The sequence below is a fragment of the Glycine soja genome, chromosome 3 (genome assembly GCF_004193775.1).
Source record: "Glycine soja cultivar W05 chromosome 3, ASM419377v2, whole genome shotgun sequence".
Classification (NCBI taxonomy): Eukaryota; Viridiplantae; Streptophyta; class Magnoliopsida; order Fabales; family Fabaceae; genus Glycine; species Glycine soja.
In genome coordinates, this window is record NC_041004.1 from 3865408 (window position 1) to 3881784 (window position 16377).

The 16377-nt window shown below is 32.1% G+C and overlaps 3 protein-coding genes and 1 long non-coding RNA gene across 4 annotated transcripts; 3 read left to right on the plus strand and 1 right to left on the minus strand.

The window, feature by feature from the left end:
• The first annotated feature begins 5739 nt into the window (after positions 1 to 5739).
• Positions 5740 to 6388, plus strand: LOC114405380. The gene is made up of 2 exons (XR_003665187.1): positions 5740 to 5884; positions 6067 to 6388. It is a non-coding gene; the product is annotated as an uncharacterized LOC114405380 (long non-coding RNA).
• Positions 6389 to 6922: 534 nt separating this feature from the next.
• On the plus strand, positions 6923 to 9388 carry LOC114405650 (receptor-like protein 7). The gene is made up of 2 exons (XM_028368091.1): positions 6923 to 7568; positions 7659 to 9388. The coding sequence occupies exons 1-2, from the start codon at positions 6923 to 6925 to the stop codon at positions 9386 to 9388; spliced, it is 2376 nt and encodes a 791-aa protein (XP_028223892.1).
• Positions 9389 to 9472: 84 nt separating this feature from the next.
• On the plus strand, positions 9473 to 10120 carry LOC114405651 (putative receptor like protein 25). Its single transcript, XM_028368092.1, has one exon. It carries the CDS (start codon positions 9473 to 9475, stop codon positions 10118 to 10120), a length of 648 nt encoding a protein of 215 aa, XP_028223893.1.
• A 3190-nt stretch (positions 10121 to 13310) lies between these two features.
• On the minus strand, positions 13311 to 15176 carry LOC114405381 (zinc finger protein ZAT9-like). The gene has a single exon (XM_028367950.1). The coding sequence runs from the start codon at positions 14891 to 14893 to the stop codon at positions 13442 to 13444; it is 1452 nt and encodes a 483-aa protein (XP_028223751.1). The 5' UTR covers positions 14894 to 15176; the 3' UTR covers positions 13311 to 13441.
• Between the last annotated feature and the right edge of the window lie 1201 nt (positions 15177 to 16377).

Here is a 16377-nt window from a genome sequence, read left to right on the forward strand (position 1 = left end):
CTCTATATAAATTAGAAGTTACATTTTGTGAAAAATAAATTAAGATAATTATTTGAAATGAACATTTTTCAAGAATATTATCTAACAAGAGCGTTTGCTAGAGTTTTTTTTTTTTTTTTTATAATCTTTTCAACAATAGCATTTTTAGGGAGGTTTTCTTACCCTCTTATCTTTTTGAATATATCATTTTCATCTTTGTTTATAATTAAATTTCAATTATTTTTTTTATAAAAAATATAAATAATTAAAAAATAATCGTATCATAATTGATTTTTTTATCATAAATCTAAAGTATGATGTATATGTTTAAAAATATTTATTCATGATGAATTTTAATTATAATATAATTTATATATTCAAGATTATTTATTTATTAATAAATATTTATGATATGCATTGCAAAGTTGTGATATAAGGCTCTTTTTAGGCTATAATATAACCTTGCTCCTTTATGTGTAAAATAAAATAAAGTATCTTGATCCTTTAACTTTTTTTTTTTCATTTTGGTCTTCTAAGCTTAAACATGTGAAAGTGATAAGTTATTTTAGAAAGTAATTTCCCATCCCATGGAAATATAGAGGACACAAATCATGTGTGATGTATCAAACATGGGATGATACATCCCTAACTCATTCTTGGGGATAAATTTCTATGACTTGAAAAAAAAAACACATTCTTGATGTTTAAGGGTATTTTTTTTTATCCTGGGTCAAAGATGATAAGTATCCTTTAACTCACTAGGTCAGAAATTAATCTTGCTCATAATACGCGAGTGTCACTGATCGAAGAAAATTTTACACGTGAAATGAATCAAAAAATAAATTAGCTTGCTAAATAAATTATTTTCCCACCTGTCAACTTAGTAAAGTCTTACATCACTTAATCAACTTAGTAAAGTCTTACACCACTTAATCAATTATTTGGGTTTACTGTTTAAGGTTATTGCATATGGAATAAAATATTTAATAGAACTAAAATATTTTTATTTTTGGACTATAATGTCTTTATTTAATACTCGACCTTTGATTTCTTTACCAATGCTATTGGTACTAAATAATAGTATATTTGAGAGAAAAAAAATTAATTAGATTTTGGAATTCTAAAACATTAAGTGTTTTGAAAAAAAAAATAGAAGGCCAAAACATAAAAAATTGGAAAGAAAGGAGTATATAACATGAAAGATGAAAAAGTATAACTAATATAAAAATATCTTACATAAAAAAAATATTTAAAAAAATAAAATCTATTTTATTACTTTTCAAATTAATTCAAGAGAAAACTAGTTTATTTAATTTTTTTATTAGTTTTGTTATGTTTTAAATTTAAGAGGGTACTTTATTATTTTGTTTGAACATGGATACTTTATTCTTTTTTGTTAATAATTCTAATTAGGATTTTAACTCTTCCTTGAGACTCCAAAATTCGGCAAATTGACCAAAGGGATTTCTTTTAGAAACTTATTCCCCAAAGGGGTCTGTTTTAAAACTTTTTATGGAGGGAATCCCCTTTTAAAAGCATTTTGTCAATCCCATTGGCGAAACAGGACACGTGACAGCAGACGGTGGGTTTCACCAATCCTGTTGGCGAAATAGGACACGTGGCGTGGATGCCACCAGTCCTGTTGGCAAGACAGGGGACACGTGGCGTGGATATCGCCATTCCCTTTGGCGAAGTACTTTTGGCTGTACGGAAATTATAAGCTTCAAACGGTTGTAACTTTTGATAGAAATGTTCGTTTGAAGCTTATAATATGTCAAAACGCTTGAAATTGAAGGAGGAATCCCGTGGCAAATCTGGAAAATCCCTAAGGTCAATTCATTTTTCCAAAAAACGCCTCTAAGTAGCTTAAAAATAGGATTTAAGATTAAAAAAAATGGGTGGTTGAATCTTAAATCCGTTTTTTGGAAAAAATGAGTTGACCAAATCCCCTTCGGCAATTTGCCAGGGGATTCCTCCTTCAATTTCGAACGTTTTGACATATTATGGGTTTCAAACGGACATTTCTATCAAAAGTTACAATCGATTGAAGCTTATAATTTCCATACAGCCAAAAGTACTTCGCCAAAGGGAATGGCGATATCCACGCCACGTGTCCCCTGTCTCGCCAACAGGACTGGCGGCATCCACGCCACGTGTCCTATTTCGCCAACAGGACTGGTAAAACCCACTGTCTGCTGCCACGTGTCCTGTTTCGCCAACAGGACTGGCGAAGTGCTTTCAAAAAGGGACCCGCTCTGAAAAAAGTTTTAAAACAGACCCCTTTTGAAAATAAGTTTCTAAAAAAAACCTCCTTTGTTCAATTTGCTCCAAAATTTCTATAAGTTTCTGTCTTTAGATCATTTATGATATTAATCATTTGTTTGAGACGTAATTACACTTAAAAACTTTTTGTTCCTTCACTTGTTAACACACTCTCCTTTCCTTGAACAATTTGATTGAAAGTCTACAACATACATTCAAACTCTCAAATCTCAATACATTTAGTATTCTCGTGTCTCCAACAATATTCTTTCATAAGGATTTTTATTTCTTCCTAAGGAAATTACATGTGAGAAACCTCAATAACTACAAATAAGAAAAGGAAAGAAAAATCAAGAAAATAAAAGAATTGAAATTTTCTAATAAATTTAAATAAACTCATATATATTTAACTCATGAAAAAGTTGTAAAGTTAATTTGTAGTATAATTTAGCTTTACCGAGGACCTTCCCTTAAATTAAGAAAATCATACAATAAATATTTATAAACCCTAAACCTGAAGTCTTATGCGATTTGTAGCACTTTGATAACACCTGAAGTAATAAAGGGGGAATCGATGAGAATTTGGTAGAAGTAATATTAAATTTATGACAACATCAACTTTTAATTAAGAGAACTTTTTTTTTTGTTTACCTTTTGCATATTTAAACTATTTGAAAGAATGTATCAAAAAAACTATTTGAAAGAATTTGTTAAAAAAAAAAAAACCATTTGAAAGAAGTAACTCCAAAGGATTGACTAAGTGACGTAATAAAAGATTTTGCATCTCATAAATCACAAGTTTGAACTCCTGTTTGTTCCTTTGAGCGTCATCTCCATCTCCTAAATTTTCTCTCAGAAAAAAAATATATTTGAAAGAAGTGATCCATTGCCAGTTGGGCTATAGCCCAATTGCTAACTATCCCGCACTTTTAGACAGAAGAGGTGCGGATGGGGGAGAACGGAGAATAAAATCAAGATCAATTATTACATTATGCACCCTCCCTATTACAATAAATTGGTTTTGAAATTAATTGTTCGTGAGTGAAATATAGTATAGATTTAAAAATTAGAAAGCATGTTGTGTTAGAGTAGGGAGAATTTTTTTAAGCCTGTGATATTTGAATTAAGGTTAAAATATACAAAATGGTCCATTAATTTATTTTTTATTTTAAATTGTTCTTCTAAGTTTTAAAAATTAAAAAAAAATTCTTATTTATTTAATTCATGATAAGTTAGTTCTTTCAGAATTTTGATTATTTTTTCAATTTTTGAGTACGATTTTTAACACTTTTTTATGGTTTCAATACGTGAAAATTATTTATTATATTCATTAACATGAAAATTATGAAAATTAACTAATATAAATATGATACGTTAAAGCAATTAACTTAAGAGGATAAAATAACTAATTTTAATATTTAATAAAAAATTAATGATTAATATTACATGCACACTCAGTCACTCATAATGAATCATGTATGTGTTAAAATATCAATTTTCTCATCAACGATTAAAATTACATGATTACATTTACTTATTTTAGAGAAGTGAAATCCAAAAAATAAGTACTACTAGCAATAAAGAGGAATAAAAGAAAAGTCTCTTCCAATAAAAAAGAAAGTGATTTATTAGTTTGAATAACTTTTTTAGATCAACTCAACTAAAATTATTTTAAAGTTGAATGAAGGTTTAATATTGAGTTATAATGTTGTTGATGATTGTTTTTTAGTTAAAGATGCTTATCTTGATTTTCTAATGTTCATACTCTTCAAAAATCTATGCTGTTTAAAAAAATTGGAGTTGGGATAGTCCAAAAATTATTAGATTTCATTTATGGAAAAATGATATTGGAGTGTTGCCAGCGAATAAGTTCAGATTTTGGTGGCATATGACAAATGACATTATGTGCTTGCTATGTAAAGATAATGTAGAAGATGTGATGCACACACTCACAGACTGTAAATGGTTGTAACCAATATGGTGTGAATTTAATATGAATGTTGGATATGTGTTCTTTAATTATGATATGCCTAACTGACTAATCATGAATGCTTGTAGCTCGAGATCAGAGAGAGAGATGAAGTTGAGCATTATGTTTGGAACTATTGATGATCGTATTTGGTCGAGAAGGAATGAATTCATCTTCAGTAATAAATGGACAAACACTTTAGATCTGGTGCTAACTATTTGGAGTGATGTATGTGATATAAGTAGAAGCAAGCTCACTCATATGATATTAGCATCAAATAATGATAATGACAACCACAATGCTTTTGGAAGGTGGAAGAAACCTTTGCAGGGTACTACGAAAATTAATTATAATGGCCCTTACCTTAACTCAGTGGCTCTTGTTGCTTGTGGTGTTGTGCTTTGAAATGATAAGAGTGATTTTCTGAAAGCGTTTTCAAGGAGACTTGGTCATTGTACTATTCTACAGGGCAAGCTTTGGACCATTCTATTTGGTATGTATATAGCCTGTGATTTGGGTTATTGAAGTTGTCAAGCTTATGGAGGATCCAAGATATCATAAAGGCCAATTTATAGACCTTGCCTCTGAGATTGTGAAGACCAAGGAAAATTTTGCTTCTTATTCCATTGTCCATGTACTGTGCCAAGAAAATAATATGACAAACTGTTTTGCCAAAAATGATTTAACCATTGATAAATATATATATTTCTATGATAGCTTAGAATCAATATGAATATGAATATCGATCGTTTGAATTTTAAGCAATTGGGCTAGCTAAAGATCTAGCTAAAGACCTTCAAGAACCCCCCACAACTCAACCACAAATGCATTGGTTCATCCCACCTTCTTAACAAACCCACACAACCACATTCCTCTTGTGTCCCACAATAAGCCACCACAAGTAGCTAAACCACCTTGCCTTCTTAGAGAACCATCGGTGTTAAGGGCAGCCCACTCGTCCAATAGAGCTCTCCAGTGGATGAGTGCTTTCACCTTTCGACCAAGATTTTACACTTGTTGATTTGTTCCCAAAAAAAGTTAAAAAAAAAAAAACAAAATGATGTCAATTTGTTACTAGTTCTATGAAATAACATTATTTTATTATCAACATGATAATAAAATATGTGAAAATTGAAAAAAAAATGCAAAGATTAAAAAAAAAATACTAACGCCATCATATGTGACACTCTTTTTAAGACTTTATGATTTGTTAAAATTTATTAAAAATTATTATTATTTGTTAATTTTGCTTCTCATGATTTATATTAAATGAGAAACAAAACTTACTTAATAATTTTCAATAAATTCTAAACAATAATGAAGATTCTTTAAGAGAGAATATAAAAAAAGTATCGTTAACATTTTTCAAAATTAGTAATACAATGATAAAATACATGAAGAAAATCTTAAATGATAAAATTTGTAAGATTGAATGATAAGATGGTGTAATGAAGCGTTAAAATTAAGGAGGATTTTGGACCCGTTTTGGTGAATAACTTCTTTGGTTATTTGTGTAAAGTATAAAAGTGGTGATAAAATTGGGACAGGTTTACCTTTACACTGTGCGTGTGGACTTTCCCAAATCGAAGAAGTTGCAGGCATGTAGACAATGCTTGCGCATGGCAGTGGGAGCGTGTAGCATTTGACCTTAGCAGGCGGCGTTGCCGAGACGAGGTGATCAATGTTCTCGTTTGTGAGAAGCTACCTATTCCACGCACAAGCGTTTCCATTCAGACACTCACACATTTCAGTTTCCATTTTAATTACTAATTTGATTAGTTCTGTTTCCTTTTCCTTCAGTCATGTTCTGATCAATTCATATCAGTTGTTTGAAATTGAAGCTTATTGTTTTGCAGGAAGTTGTTAGGATTAAGAATGAACATCCTGATGATAGCCTATGTTGATTGTTGTGAATATATATGAAGATGAGTGATGTTGATATCCACTACTATTATTAGAAGCATTGGTTCTCATATCTAGGCACAACACTGTGAAATAACCAATAAGAAGAGCCTTCTTTTAAATTCTACCAGGATAGAAAATTGTGAAAATTGTAATGTCATGCATGCCATGATCTAGTCATCTAGACATAAGTGTAAGAATGAATACGTTGAAAATACTGGTACACGAAAATATGGATAATGATAATTCTTGGATCCTTAATTCTTATGGACCTTATTCTCTGGATGCTTTCAATTCTGTGCTACAGCTGTTGGGGTAATACTACTTAATACTTATTCTCTTGATGCTTTCAAATTTTATTCCGTAAGAGTTCGGGTATTTACCACTTAAAATTTTACTTATTAACTACAGTTTTGTTTCTATTGGTGGTTCTACTTTGTGTGTTTAGTTTAGAAAAGAAAAGAGTTCAATTTTTGACTTCAGAAATTCATTTTTTTTATATATTTTTGCTGGGACTAAATTCCTAGTCCTAAGAAATTACAACATTTGAATTATTAGAATAATTATAATAGCACTCCATTAGTACCGGAACTCCGGAAGGAATATAAAAAACAAAACAATGACTTGGGACATTGTTTACTTTGACGATGCATCAAGTGAGTTGCCATCATTGACCAACCCAATTAATCCCACTTTAGAGGCTTGACTTCCATCCTCTGCCACTATACTCTTCTTCCACTTGAACTTAGGGAGACCATTAGTTTCTTCACTTCATTTTTGTGTTCTGTGCCTGTCTCTGAGTAGACAACAATGAGAGTTCCATTTGTTTCATGGTTTTCTTTCATTCTCTGCTACCTGCTGTATCTCACTATCTACATCTCTGTTGTCTCTGGCCAATGTCGTGAGGATCAACAGTCATTGCTGCTGCAATTGAAGAACAACCTTACGTTCATGCCAGAGAGTTCCACCAAACTCAAGTCTTGGAATCAAAACATTGCCTGTTGTCAGTGGAGGGGTGTAACCTGTGATGAGGAGAGCCATGTTATTGGTCTTGACCTGAGTAGAGAGTCAATCTCTGGTGGATTTGACAATTCAAGTAGCCTTTTTGGCCTCCAACATCTCCAGAATTTGAATTTGTCTTTCAATAACTTCAATTCAGTGATTCCGTCCTCAATCAATAAGTTAGAGAATCTAACTTATCTGAATTTGGCATATGCTGGCTTTTGGGGGAAGATTCCAATGGAAATTTCTCAACTGTCGAGGTTGGTTACCCTCGATCTCTCAAATAGTTTTCTACTAGTGGAACTGGAGATCCAAAATCTAGGAATGTTTGTCCGAAACTTTACCAAAATAAGACAACTTTTTCTAGATGGTGTGACTATATCAGCTCATGGACTAGCATGGCAAGCTGCTTTGTTGCAAATTCCAACTCTGCAAGAACTGAGCATGGTTTATTGTAACCTCTCAGGGCCCCTTCACTCTTCCCTTACAAGACTTGAGAATCTCTCAGTCATTTATCTTGGTCTTAACAACTAATCGTCTGCAGTGCCAGAAACTTTTGCCAATTTCAGAAATCTGACAACCTTGAATCTTGTTGATTGTCAATTGATTGGGATGTTTCCACAAAGGATCTTCCAGATGCCAACGTTATCCCTTATTGATATATCATATAACAATGATCTTCATGGTTTCTTTCCTGAGTTCCCGCTAAATGGATCTCTCCTGAACTTGCTCGTAAGTAACACAAATTTCTCTGGTCAACTTCCAAATTCTATTGGTAATTTAAGACACTTGTCCTTTCTGGATCTTTCTTTTTCTCAATTCAACGGATCACTACCCAACTCAGTATCAAATCTCACCCAACTTGTTCATCTAGATTTGCATTCAAATAACTTCAGTGGCTCAATTCTGTCTTTAGGCATGTGCAAGAAACTCCAAAGTATATCCCTCTCGGATAACTCTTTCACTGGTGCAATACCTGCTAACTTTGAAGATCTTGTAAATTTAGTTGACATTCACCTACACAATAATTTCTTCACTGGAATGATTCCCTCCTTTATATTCACGCTCCCATCACTGCATGAGGTGCATCTTTCCAACAATAAATTTGAAGGTCAACTCTATGATTTCATAAATGCCTCCTCTAGAATACAATGGCTTGATCTGAGGGGAAATCATTTAGAAGGGCCCATTCCCATATCTCTGCTTCAACTCACAAATCTTCATGATCTCATACTCTCTTACAATAAGTTCAGCGGCACAGTAGAGCTCAATATGCTTAGCAAGCTGAGAAACCTCACTACACTTGACATTTCATACAACAACTTGACAATAATTGATGCATCGACTCCACTGACTCCCTTTCCATTATTTCCGAGTTTGTCATCGGTAAGTTTAGCTTCTTGCAAGTTGACATCATTTCCACAATTCTTGAAAAACCATTCACTAGTACATATTGACCTATCAAATAACCTTATTGTTGGCACTATACCACATTGGATTTGGGAAAACAATTTTCTTATGCATATCAATCTTTCATATAACTACCTGACTGACTGGGAGAAACCTATGTTGAACAATCTGTCTTCTTTGTTCATCCTTGATTTTCATTCAAATCTTCTCCATGGACCTCTTCCAACTCTACCCCAATCTGCTGTCTATTTAGATTTTTCAAGTAACAATTTGAGTTCTGTTATCTCATCGAAAATTGGCAAATATCTTGAAAGTACCATGTTTCTCTCTTTCGCGAGCAATAATTTGCAAGGGAACATCCCAGAAACAATATGCAATGTTCCAAATCTTAAAGTGCTCGACCTCTCTAATAATTCTTTGACTGGCACAATTCCGAAATGCTTGATTGCAATGAATGGAACGCTTAGCATACTAGATTTAGGGAGGAACAAACTGAGTGGCACTATTGATTTTCTTCCTGGCTTGTGTTCCTTAAGAACACTACATCTAAATGGCAATTCTCTACAAGGAAAGCTTCCAAAATTTCTGGCTAGTTGTGCAACGATGGAAATTTTAGACATTGGTCACAATCGGATACATGATCATTTCCCCTGTTGGTTGAAGAACATATCCACCTTACGTATTCTTATTCTGCAATCCAACAAATTACATGGCTCCCTAAAATGTGGAGGAGCCAAGGTAGTATGGCCACACCTTCAGATTTTTGACCTTGCATCCAACAATTTTGGTGGTGGAATTCCATTGTCATTCTTTGGAAACTGGAAAGCAATGATAGCTGATAAAAATGATGGGAGCTTGTCCTAGTCAGATCATCTTCAATTTGAAATCCTAAAATTGGATCAAGTTTATTACCAGGACAGAGTTACAGTTACAAGCAAACAGCTACAAATGGAGTTAGTAAAAATCCTAACTATCTTCACTGCCATTGACTTGTCATGCAATAAATTTGAGGGACAAATACCAGAAGGGCTTGGAGAACTAAATGCTCTCTACATTCTTAATCTATCACACAATGCTTTCTCAGGCCGAATCCCACCATCTCTTGGAAATCTGAAAGATCTTGAATCCTTTGACCTGGCCAACAACAACTTGAGCGGGAATATCCCCACACAAATAACAGATTTATCTTTTCTTTCATTCTTGAACCTTTCAGGTAATCATCTTGTGGGGAGAATTCCAACTGGTACCCAAATTCAGTCATTTCCAGCAGACTCATTCAAAGGCAATGATGGGCTGTGTGGACCTCCATTGTCCCAGAATTGTAGTGGTGATGGAATGAAAGAGACACCATCTCCAGCATCAAATTCCAATGTTGATACAAAGAATTCCATTTATTGGAATTTTATATCAGTTGAAGTAGGATTCACTTTTGGGATTGGAATTATTGTTTTGCCTCTTTTATTCTATATGCCGTGGAGGACAAGGTACTGGAAATTTGTTGATGGCATTCTTTATCACACCTTCCCTCAGCTGGATTTTGTACATGAACGGCGTGGAGGACAAAGTTACAGCATTCTAAGGTGGAAATCACACTGAAGATATTTGTATGTGCCATGTGTGGAGGCATTTTATTTGCACCAATAAATAGCTCTATCATTTAATGGTTACTTTCTAAGTTTGCACTAAAATTGCAAATGAGTCAAGGGACAAATAACTTAAGCTATGGAAGTACATGCCTATTTTGACTGTCTCATTCTCAAGTAAGATAGCTGTAACCCGTAATAATAAAGTATTGGCCTCTCCTTTTTTCAATATTTTGTTTATTGGATCCTTGTCTCTTTTATCTTATTATTCCAAAAATATATATTTTTTCATACTCTTTTGTAATACACAACTTATAATGAAGACAAAAAGGTGTTAAATGTTATAAATGATATCAATAGAAAAGAAAAGAAAGATAAAAAAAATTAAACACAAATTATGGCTTGAAAAATCAAGCAAATAGAAATGGTGATTGATATGATTTTTAAAGTAATTATTATATAAGTCAATAAACTTATTATATATGATGATTTGTGATTAAATAATAATGTAAAACTATTTTACGCATAACATGTTTTCTCATATTTATTATGTTTTATGACTTTTTATACATGTTTAGATATATATGTTTCACTATCTATACATTTTACATTGCTAAAGAATAAAATGAATACTAATCTTATTTATAATTTTTAGTTATGGTGATTTTGAGCACATTATAAGTATAAATGATTTGATAATTTTTTTTCACAATAAGATATGAATAATTTCAACATTTATAGTAGATGAATCACTTATAACTTCAAATGCTTATCTTTTATAAAATGAGAAAATAAGTTATGTAGATTAATTTTACATTATTATTAAATTATAATTTATCATATATCTTTTATATGATAATCAACAGTCAATAACTAATCTTTTGAAGTACTAGAATTCATTAAAATATGATCTTCTCTTGGCACATATTTTTTCATGAAAAAAAAACATATTTTTTTATACATAGCCTTAGGAATTGAACTCTTGACAACCTGTTTTAGGTTTATCGGCCAACTACGTCACAATATTGTTCAGACTTTATAATTATATATTACATATGCATAAATATTTTTTTACGAGAGCCTTTGACAAGTACATTCAAAATTACTCATTTAATTCAAGTGGCATCAATTAGTAGACTAGATTGTAGGATTTTTAATCTGGTGAAAAGGAAAAAAAGACAAAAAAAGGATATTGGAAAAAATTATTAAAGGAGATCTCGGTTTAAATAATATTTATAATACTTTATGTATCGTAAATAATTTTTTTAATCGTTTTAATCTCAACAAATAGCATCGTAATCTCACCCAGTGAGATAAGGTTTTATTGTTATTGCAATTATACCAATTCAACTACTGTTATTTGTAAATATATAGACACCTATACTTTATCATCGTTACACGTTATTTTAGTAGAGGGGAAAATTAAGGGTCTCTCGATTATGATTGGTTAAAACAAAATAAAATTAATAAAATTATTATACAAATAATATCTTATATTTTTATTTATCATTAAAATTTTTCAATTAATTAATAAGTTCAAATACCTACTTTTTGATTTATTTATTTATGATATTTTTTATGGAATTTCTTCTTCCAATTACATACTTTTCATTTGCAAAGTTTGATTCTGAAATATTATTTAAAGAATCAGATCCAATTTCACTTCAATCAATGATACGTTGTTTAATTATTGATCTTCTCTTATGATACTTTTGTTATTATTTATTTAATGTGAAAATTTTATTCTTTACCCATAAAGCACATATGCCGCATGGGATCTTCTAGTGACGCAGGATCGAAGAAGCAAAATATTATCCTTTATTATGTTCTAGAAAGAGATAGATACTTTGAAAAAAAAAACATTTAATATCCATAAAAGGTTATCCACTATTAGTATAAAATAGTTTTATTTCTCCAAAAAAATAATTTTCTTATTATATATCATTATATATCGTAAGTTTATTAACTTTTAGTCAAATTAAGTTAAAAGTCATATTATAAAAAACATTACTACTATTAAACTCCAAGATATTATTAGAGAATTTAGAATGTATCAAAATAATTTATTAATTTGTAAAAAAATTAATAAGCATCGTATAATTGAGTGATTTTTATTTGTTTAAAGATGGCACTAGATAATTAAGAAGTTAAAGAAAAAATATTTGAAAAAGTAATTATCATATATTAAACATATAAAAATGTTAGATCCTATTAGAGTCGGTCAGTGGCCAGGTGAGGGCTTAATTAGTATAGATGTATGGAAACTTAAGTTTAATTATATAAATTGTATAAAAAACAAATTAAATTCCTTTTAAAAATGTTATTGGTTAATCATTGCATGCACGCACACTATACAATAAGGATGATTCTTGAGATCGTTCACAATATTTTCATATATACCGTGAACACAATTTAATAAAAATAGAATTTTAATTTAGTATATAATAAATACTAAAAAATAAACGGCTGGGTGGACTCAATCCAAGTAATTAAGGTCAATAGCTAGCGCAGAAAAAGCTGGGGCCACATAAACTATGGTCAACTCAAGGATGGGCCAACTTTGTATGGGGAAATAACAAATATTGGTAGGACGTGAAATATGGGAATACCTAGAGATCACGATTCTGTACATTGATTTAATTTCAACTGGATCTCAACCTTTGAATTTTTTTTTCTCTGATAAAATAATTAAAAAACACAAGCATAACTAATAATTTTCAGTGTTTAGAGGGTCCTCTTCTGGAAATACACTCACTTCTCAGTGTTTAGAGGGTCTAAACAATTTAATTACCAATGGATAATTACGTACGTGTTTAAGAATTTGAAATTAAAAGTTATATTTAATAAACTAATTTAATAGAAGACTACATAATATATATAGCAAAACTATACCAGTCTCAGACAAATTGTGTAAGCATCACTTTTTTGACAAGAACAAATGGTTATCCGATATCATCACAAATTGCCAAAGCACTTTTGTGTAGTTACACAGAAAAGAAAAAGCATTTTCTCATGAATCTTTTAAATTAAGCCAGAATGCAAAACAACAAGAAATACTTTGAGAAACAAACAAAACTATAAAACGAAGAAAAATATGCCTTGCAAATATCAATCTTATAATTTAATTTATTAATCAGAATAAATCTTGATATCAAAAAAATGAAATTTACAGAAGATATCAAAAAATTGTAAGTTATATGTTTTTTTGATGATTTGATAATCTCCGTATAAGTACTTACGTTTTCTATGTTTATATAGTAAAAGAAGAAAAGAGAAAACTTCAAGGCAATTGCCAAATGCGATCCTCAAAATGCTTTGCTTTGTCAAAATATCTTCAGCAGTTATCAGTTTCCACATCAGTAGCAGTTGAACTGATCCCCACCTGCAACCATGGCGAAGAACTGCCACCAGCTTTCATGTCCTTTAGCTCACTCAGTTTCGCCAACTTGATCTTACTATCAGCTTCATTATCCATGTTTTGCATTGAGTTGTTGTTGTTGTTGTTTTTGTCCTCATCATTGTCAACATCAACATTGTTATTAGGGTTGTGGAGACTTTGACAATGGCTATTATTGTTATCATCTTTAGCATCCTTTGATGCAACCCAAGGCTGCAAGTAAAATTCTGTGTTCACATTCCTTCTTGCAAGGTCATTAGAGGGTGCAGGAAGGTTAAGGTCTAATTTGAGATCAAGAGGCTCGGAAGAGGTATCAAATTTGGGTATTTGATCCAAGTGCTCTTGGAATTGTTGAAATCTTGTTAATGTGGAGGTGTCAGGAGCATTTGAAGTGATCCAATGGCACCTTTTGTGTCCCCCCAATGCTTGTCCCGAAGAGAAGCTCCTATGGCAAATGGAGCATTCATGCACTTTGGATTTTCTCTTGGAGGAAGAGGCCAATGAGGGGTTGGAGCTTCCATGGTCAAATTGGAGGGTGGAGTTTGATTTTGTAGGGAAAAACTCTTCATGTGTGATGACATCATCCTCCATGAGATTGTCATCAAGGTTGTCTAGCCTTGCAGCAAAGCAACCCTTGACCTTTTTGTGGCTTGCTCTATGGCCACCCAATGCTTGGTGGGAATTGAAAACCTTCTTGCATGCTTTGCATTCAAACAAGCCCTTGGCAACTCCTTTGGTCTTGTTATCAACAAGGTTGTTGTTGTAGTTAGCTTTGTATGACAATGGTGCAATGAAGTTCATGGAATTTCTTCTTTGTTCTTCCTCTTTGCTAGCTGATGCACAAGATTCTTCAGGCTCGGCTACAAGAGGATCTACAATGGCATTGGATAACATCATTAAACAATTTGCAAGGTCTTCTTCCTCGCTTGATGGGCAATTGTAATTGAAGCTACCAACCTTAGTTCTCAACGACCTTTTACTTTTGGACCATCCACATCCTCTCCGGCCGCCACCACCGATGTCACCATCGTCGGCGTCGGACCCGGGAGAGGAGACTAAGGACTCAGCATCCTCAGAGGTGCATTTTCCATGTTCAAGGAAAGATTTCCATGACAAGAACTCTTTGCCACAATTCTCACACACCCTACAACTCTTTAGCCTATTAGGGTTTGTTCTTAGGGCATACATGCGTTTGTTGCTTGGTGGCACATTTCCACCCAACCTATCTTCCCAATCACTTGCTTGGTCATCATCATCCATGTGACCACTTTCATCTCCTATGCCATGAGCCCTCATGTGACCTCCCAAAGCTCTCCCACAACCAAAACCTTTCTTGCAAATTTTACAGAAGTGCTTGAAGTTTGATTGTTGATCCGATATCAAAGCCATAAAAAAAGAAGAAAGAGAAGAAAGCGAGTGAGGGAGAGGAGAGGAGAGAAAAAGAGACAAGTAGATGAGAGGAGGAGGAAGTGAGTTAGTTAAAAATGAAACAAGGGTGGTGCTTGTTCTTGTAGTGATAGTTGTTAAGGGGTTGTACGGTGAAAATTAAGGACTAGTAGTCCTAGTTTTTAGTTGGAGTATTTGTGGATGAGAGAGAGAAATGCATGTGTTCTTTTACAGCAAGAGAGTGTGGTGACAAGTGGAAGAAGGTGAGAGGGGTGAAGACTTTTTCTACGACTTTGTGGTAGTGGCGTCGTCGATCTGATGCCAAAGGCACCAAAAGAGGTCCGTGTAGTGTGTTTGTGTGAGAGAAACAGTGTGTGCATGTCTCTCATTATTTTTATGTCTATGTAAATAATTTAATTAATTAGTGGAAGGAAGAGAGTGGTTTAAACTACCATACCTATTCTTTTCCCTCTAATTCCTAACCAAGGAAACTAACCTACGTTTCTCCTTTGTTGTCGGTTGGTTTTATGTTGCTTTTTCACCCAAGTTTATCAATTTTTTATTTTATTTTTATAGTAATCACAACTTGTGATCAAGCTAGTTTTGGTCTTCACTTTTGACTGGATTTCTTTCATTTTGTTTAAAATTGAATATGTTTCCTTTTTTATTGCATGATTTTTATATTTTGGTATTTAAATATGGTTAGCAATATATATAATTGGTACTTGAAATGTGTATTACATTTTCTTGAATAAATTTATTTATTTATATCTGTGTCCTCATAGATAGCACATTGTTGGCCATTTGTTTGCGCATGAGTCGACCTAAAACTATATTTATCTTGAACACAACAAAGGAAAAAAAAATGTCAAAGCATCTTGATCTACCACGAGGCATGGAAAGTGATCACGTTTTAAATTCATTTATTTCCTAAATCAACTACAATGCTACTTATGGTTTGTTGAAGATGAGGTGTTGAAATTACTATTGTTTCTTCATGCGGCAACTTCTACGCGAGTTTTTTTTTTTTTTTATTTAAATATAAGCAGATAATTTAAATGGCTTTTTTTTACCTGCATTACACTCTCCCCTTTTTCCCACAATACACCTGGCTTCAAAATTATTTCCTAAACTACACTTTGTTTTAGTTTCATTTTTTTTCTTATTTTTTAAATTTTTCTTAAAAAAATATTAATTCACTTGTTTTTTATATTATTTTTGCATTAAAAATAATTATTTTTTAATATTATTATTTTATTAAATATATTGTTTTGTTTATATTATTTAATTTTTTAAAAATGATAATATTTTTGGTTTAACAATTTATTTATACTAGAATATATTACAAATAACATACATGAACAATAATAGTTGTGAAGGAAAAAACTGAAGATGAAGATGTGTTGGGATTACTCTTTCATCGGAACAAACTCACGATAAGATTTAAAATTCGTTCGGGATGTAGCATCAAAATACTCAAGGATGTC